Raw genomic sequence first — 6,467 nt, forward strand, 5'->3', positions numbered from 1 at the left:
CAATGTGGCACAAGGTAATCAGCTGTCCACCATCATTTGAGGCTTGAGGTAAGTGAGTATTGTGTGTGTTTTATAGAATGTTTATAACATGATGAACATGCATGTGATTATATCATTTTGCATAAATAAACTTGTCAGTAGTGGTAAATGTTGATGTTGCATAATGGTATGAGTTAATGTTGTGTATGTGTGTGTGGATGATGGGATGCAAGCTGGCCGAAGGTTGGGTTCTGGAACTGCATGCTCAGGGGCATGTGTGTGTGTGTGTGGACATTGGGATGTAGGATAGCCAAAGGTTAGATGCTAGAACTGTATGCCTATGATGTATGAATATGGGGTACAGGGTAGCTGGAGGTTGGATTTCGGCATTGTATGCCCACAAGGTGCGTGACTATGACTATGATGTGGAATGTGTCATAATAGGATGCATTGGGATAGGATAACCACCATAGCGCTATAGGCCTTGCTAATAGGGGGCTATATAATAGCTAATCCTACCGTCTGATGGTTCAAGGTTAGGGGAATTTTGGGTGACCTAGGTTGTGGGGATGTCGGTGTTGTGACAAACCATTCACATGATGTTGGATACGTTGTTGTGGTATACCCTTCATATGATGTTGGATTCAATGTTGTGGTATTATGGAGGATTATTAATAAGGGTTTGCTGGATAATGATATGGTACTAGAATCGGCACGCTTCTGACTCACAACTAGTTTGTATCCTTGAGGGCCGATAATAGACATTCGTGATTAGGGATACTACCTATGTTGCAGTAGCCCTATTACCCACTACGAACTTAGATTATGTTGATTAAGCTTGTTTGCTAATAACCGGATCATATAATTGCATTCATATTGTTGTGGTTGAGCATTGATACTTGTCTTCATTTCATTAATTGTTATGAATGCTAATGTGCATACCCCTCACTGGGCTTCATAGAAGTTCACCCCATTTGTTGCAACCTTTTTAGATGGTGATCCAGGGAACCATCCGGAGTCTATAGTTGAGGAGTTGACTCTCTTCGGTGATGATCTTTGGGTCGATGAGCTGGTTGCGCACGAGGATGACTGCGTATGTGATGATTGTGTTTTTGGAGCACATAGAGGATGAGAGTATCGTCTTTTATTTTTTATTTTTTCCTATATATATTCGATGTAGCTCTAAGGGCATAACTATAATTATGATCCATTGTGAAAAACATTCTTATGTAAATATAGTAAATATCACTAGAATTCACCAGTTGTGTTATATTGTTATTATTATTATTATTATTATTATTATTATTATTATTATTATTATTATTATTATTATTATTATTATTATTATTATTATTATATATGTGATTGTAAAATCATTTCATAGCTTTATCAACTTAAAGTATTGCATCGTAGATCCTGGATGGATCACGTGTAAGTGTCCGTGTCACCAGCCTTTAGGTGGAGGCAGGGCATGACATAACAACTATTCTTGTTGTGATTTTTATATATATGAGTGGACGGGCTTGAAAAAATCTTGTGAAGTTAGATTAAAGATATATCATGTTTTAAATGGAAGTACTTAGTTGTTCCCTATCATCAATGAAGTGTGGTTGTTTTGCAAATGTGCTCTCCATTAATAATGCAATTGAAACCATGAGCATAAAAGCACCATAGAATTAGTTATATCACTAAAACCATTCACAACTCACTACATAAGAGTCCCATGATGCAAAAGCCAAGTGTAACAAACATAAAAAAGAGAAAATGCTAATAATCAAGTTACAAAAAATTTATGAGTTAAATATAAAAGTGGAAAATCCATATGTAAGGTCATTTACAATCAAAACAAGAGTCTATCTCAACTAGCCAAATGAGGGGGTAATCGAAAAATGACCTTATTGGGCAATTATATATACTCCATCTCTTTCCAACCAGTGAAACAATTAGTCACTTAAGCATTAGTCTATTCATGAGCTAGATGCTTTTAGAAAAAGAGGCAATTGAGAAATGGCCTCATCTGAGTGATGTTTGTTACCTACCATCTAGAATTGTAAATAAAATTATAGACTTTGAAGATCTAATAACTGGAATGTATAATTCATTAAAACAAATTTTTTTTTTTTTTTTTTTTTTGTTTTCTAATCAAGGTGCAATTCTCCAAATTTATTGCATTCTTCTAATCCATTAAAGTTATCTCCTCACCCTGTGAAAAATAGACTACATCATTAAATGGAATAAGGATCTCAATATCCCCATTATGAGAACCAAGTGCAGCATCACTAAATTATAAGGAAGAACATATTGAATTGAGCTGAAAAGTAACTATCGAATGAACTTCAATAAATAAGTTTATCATCATCCAGAAATATTCCCATGAAGTAATTATTCAAAATAAGCTAGAACATATTACAACTGAAGTCACTCCAAAATATTACAACACTATTAAAAATAGAAATCCCATTATCAGTTTCTACATCCAATGCTACTAATTATTTTTTTACTTTCACCCTCTCCTCTTCTACTAGTTTTCTTTGCTTTTATCCATGTTGCCTTCATAGCCATTCTTTCCCTTTGGTTCTCTTTTGCAATGATATTAGGTTTTGTGGAAGAAGATTGATATCATTGACTATTTGAGAGTTGTTGGCTGCATCCGCATCATCATTTCATTTGCTTTCTCTACATATGAAGTCACAAAAATAAATAATTAATAGATTAAAATCATGCTTAAAAAACAGATCCATAAAAAAAGTAAGCATTTTAAATGATTGGAAAGTGTCCCCTTATCTTTGATTGGATCTCTCTAGCAAGTCCTCTTGTTATGTCCCAATCCTTTGCATATGACACACCGAATATAATTACTCTTTTTCCTAAACCCTTCAAGTTCTTTTTCACCTTGCTCTCTTCTCCTGTTTTTTCTAGGTCTACTTGATAGCCTTTTCAATGGTAGAGGCTATCGTACATCAACCAGCTTGGTCGGGTCGACCTAAAAACCCTACCCGGTAATTGAAAATTTAACCCATTTGGGTTTTTCAATGGGTTGTCGAAAAAGTTCACCGGGGTGACTTTTTACGCATTGACCAAAGGAGTAAAAAAAAAAAAAGGCTTGTTTGGATTCTGGTTCTTTTTTATTTTAATTTAAACTGATTTAAATGTCATTTTAAGGCCAAATTGAAATCCATTTTTCACTTTGGATTCATTGTTTTGGGCCACATTTAATGGTCTAATTTTGTCTATGTTTATTTGAAATTTTATATTACATTTGTAACTAATAATAGAACCGAGAGACCATTGATTATTGTTTTGAAATAATGACTACAGTATTGGTCACTATGAGATTGGGAAGGAATTTTCAGATTATATGTTAAAATAAAACTGGGTGTAAGCTCCTGCATATTATTAGCTGCATAGTAAATTTTTAGATAACCATAAAAGGGTGAGGAAAAATCCACCAAAGTGGCACATCTTATTCTTCCGTGGTTTTTTCTAGGGCAGTAAATTTGGTGACATTTTCCCAAAGGTAATGTCACCTAAGTTAAAAAAATGACAAACCTAGAGGTTTATAAGTCCAAAGGTGGGGGAACCTAGAAAGTTATTGTACTTTTCATAATAAATGTGGATTTACAACAAGATCATGTTATTCTTAGCCCAAAGGATAGGAATATAGTTATAGTTGTAACTCTTGTATGATTTTTTCTTTTGTTGTCTTAGTGACACATTTAAATTTATGTTCATAAACATAAAGTTATACACATCCAACCTGAAAGATATGATAGGATTGAGTGGAATTCACTAAAGTGGTATATTCAATTTGATTGCATCTTCCCCAATAGTAAATGTGATATTTTTCCAAAGATGATATCATCAGGATTTGTAGATAAATATTCACATGATTGGAAGGAACATTGACTTAGGAGTTCTTTTGCCCAAAGGTGATTGAATTTTTGAATGTTAGTGATGTTTTCATAGTTAAAACAAAGAAAGGATTAGTTAATTCCTATCCCGAAGGATAGGGATATAGTTTTGGTTAGAACTCTTATTTAAAACATATTGATGACATTACATACTTTAATATTGTGGTTTATATTTTAAACTTTAGCATGTTTTGTATTATTATTATTGCCTAGCAGGATGGCCATTCCTCAAGTTATGTGTCTTTCATCCTAATTCTTACTGGTAACAACTATCATAAATGGGAGGAGGAATTGGAATTGCATTTGGATCTTCATGACTTATACTTGACATTTAGGGAGCCTAAACCTGGTCATCCCACAAACACAAGCACTGCTGTTGAAAGGACCAATCCGTTTACAAAATGGATAAATGCAAACAGAAATTGCATTATGATTGTGAAAAATGGAGTTCCTAAATTTATACGTGGGAACATAGAAATTAAACACACTTCCAAAGAATTCTTGGATGCTATTAAAGCCAGGTTTGAACTTAACAAGAAAGCGGAGATAATCACACTAATGAATAGGCTAATGAATACAAGGTATGATGGAAGTAGGATTGTTAGGGAATACATTTTGGGTGCAACTACTAATGCTAGTAAGCTTAAGGATCTTGGAATACAGATCGATGAAGAGTATATTGTTCACATTGCACTAAATACCATCCCTAGTCAGTATAAGGTTATCCTGACTACCTACATTGCACTGAAAAAAGAATTTGAGCTTAAATGAGCTTATTTCCATTTGCACTTAAATGGAAGAAAAATTAAAACAAAATAAGTTTGAGAATGCAAAAGCATTCCACAAGGGATCTTCTGTTGAACTAAGAAGAAGGAACATAATTTTTTTTCCAAGAAAGAAAACTTCAAGCCATATGATCAGAATGAGGGTTTTCAAGAGTTTGAAACATCTTAGATATCTTAGGATTATGTAGATGAAGATAAAACCAATAATGTAAAGTTGTGTCATAAGAAAGGACATGTGAAGAATGACTGCTTCTTTCTTTTTTTTTTTTTTTTGCTAGAAATTATTTCCTTAAAATAAGGAAGCACCAACTACATATCCAGCAAAATAACAAAATAAAATAACAACAGAAAAAAAAGCCATCCAATCTTTTTCTCTCACCTTCGGCATTGCCATCAACAGGAGAACAAGAAGGGAACTAATTAAATCTGAAATTTGGTCTTCCTTCTAAGTCCCTAGCAATGAGCTCCAAAATATAATATGAAAAATTAACATCCACATCTGAAACACTAGTCTTCGCCGCATCTCTGGCCAAATAATCTGCTATTGCGTTCCCTTCTCTATAATTATGAGAAATCTTCTAGGAAATACTGCTCAGATATGGATGGAGAAATATCCATCTCTGTATAGCAAACCACGACATCTTCTTTTGTTGGCAAACAGTGACTACTGTTGTAGAGTCCGATTCCACCACAGATTTTGAATGTTCAGTTTCTTGGCTCTCATAAGCCCTTCCATCAGCCCCTCCACCTCCGCTTCAAAATCTCCTGTCACCCCCATATATTTTTTATACGATCCTAGGACTCTTCCCATATGATCACGGAGAATACCTCCTACACCTGCACCGCCAGGGTTCCCCAAAGAGCTCCCGTCAAAATTTAATTTGACCCAATTAATATGGGGCTTACACTAGAACACTTCCAAAATTTTCCTATTAGAACTAGCCTGAATTGGGATACTGAGGCATCTGTAAACTAGCACATCCTCCGCTGTTCTGACTTCTCCCATCAACGCTGGGTTATTTCTTCTAACATCTTCAACTACCATGGCCACTACATACTTAGCCAAACGGTCTTTACCTTCGAATTTCCTATGGTCTATTTCTCTCCATAGGTGATCTATTACTATACCGAAGCATATAGACCATGCCTCTTTAATACACACCGTTTTCAATTTTCTCTTCCACCATTGCACCAACTTGAGCAAGGACCCCTGAGCCATCCATCTCACCTTAAAATACTCACATAAAGTGCACCAAATTTCTCTAGAGAAAGAGCAGAACAAAAGAATGTGATCTATCAATTCCTCCTCATGTCTGCAGAACTTGCATCAAGACGCTATAAGAATTCATCTTCTTTTAACCGCCTCATAAGTTGGAAGCTTTCCATGAATTGCCCTCCAAGCCAAAGTTGCAACCCTTGGCTACTGCTTCTTGCACCAAATTAGAGAGGCCCATTGCACTATCGGCTTCTTCACTCTGATTTCTTCCCAAGAGGATTTTGAGTTGAATTCTCCATCCAGAGACAAACTCCACACGCATTTTTCGGCACAATCATACTCAGGAAGCTTAATTCTCTGAACAGCCTCAAAAACACCTTTCAAAAAGGCAGAGTGCACTGCTGGAAGCCTCCATTTGTGATCATCAATAAATCTACAAATATTACCGTCAAGATTTGTCTGATCAAGATCCTCTATCACCACCCCATCTTCTATCACATTGGATCCAACCCATACATCCTTCCAGAAGTTTATTTTATGTCCATCACCAACTATCCATCTCTCCATAGAGAAAAT

The 6,467-nt window shown here is 35.2% G+C and overlaps 1 protein-coding gene across 1 annotated transcript; it reads left to right on the forward strand.

The window, feature by feature from the left end:
* The first annotated feature begins 322 nt into the window (after positions 1-322).
* Positions 323-4,661, forward strand: LOC122057952. Its single transcript, XM_042620321.1, has 3 exons — positions 323-383; positions 972-1,072; positions 4,107-4,661. The coding sequence occupies exons 1-3, from the start codon at positions 323-325 to the stop codon at positions 4,659-4,661; spliced, it is 717 nt and encodes a 238-aa protein (XP_042476255.1).
* The last annotated feature ends 1,806 nt before the right edge of the window (positions 4,662-6,467 follow it).

This window comes from Macadamia integrifolia, chromosome 12 (assembly GCF_013358625.1).
Source record: "Macadamia integrifolia cultivar HAES 741 chromosome 12, SCU_Mint_v3, whole genome shotgun sequence".
In the NCBI taxonomy this organism is placed as follows: Eukaryota; Viridiplantae; Streptophyta; class Magnoliopsida; order Proteales; family Proteaceae; genus Macadamia; species Macadamia integrifolia.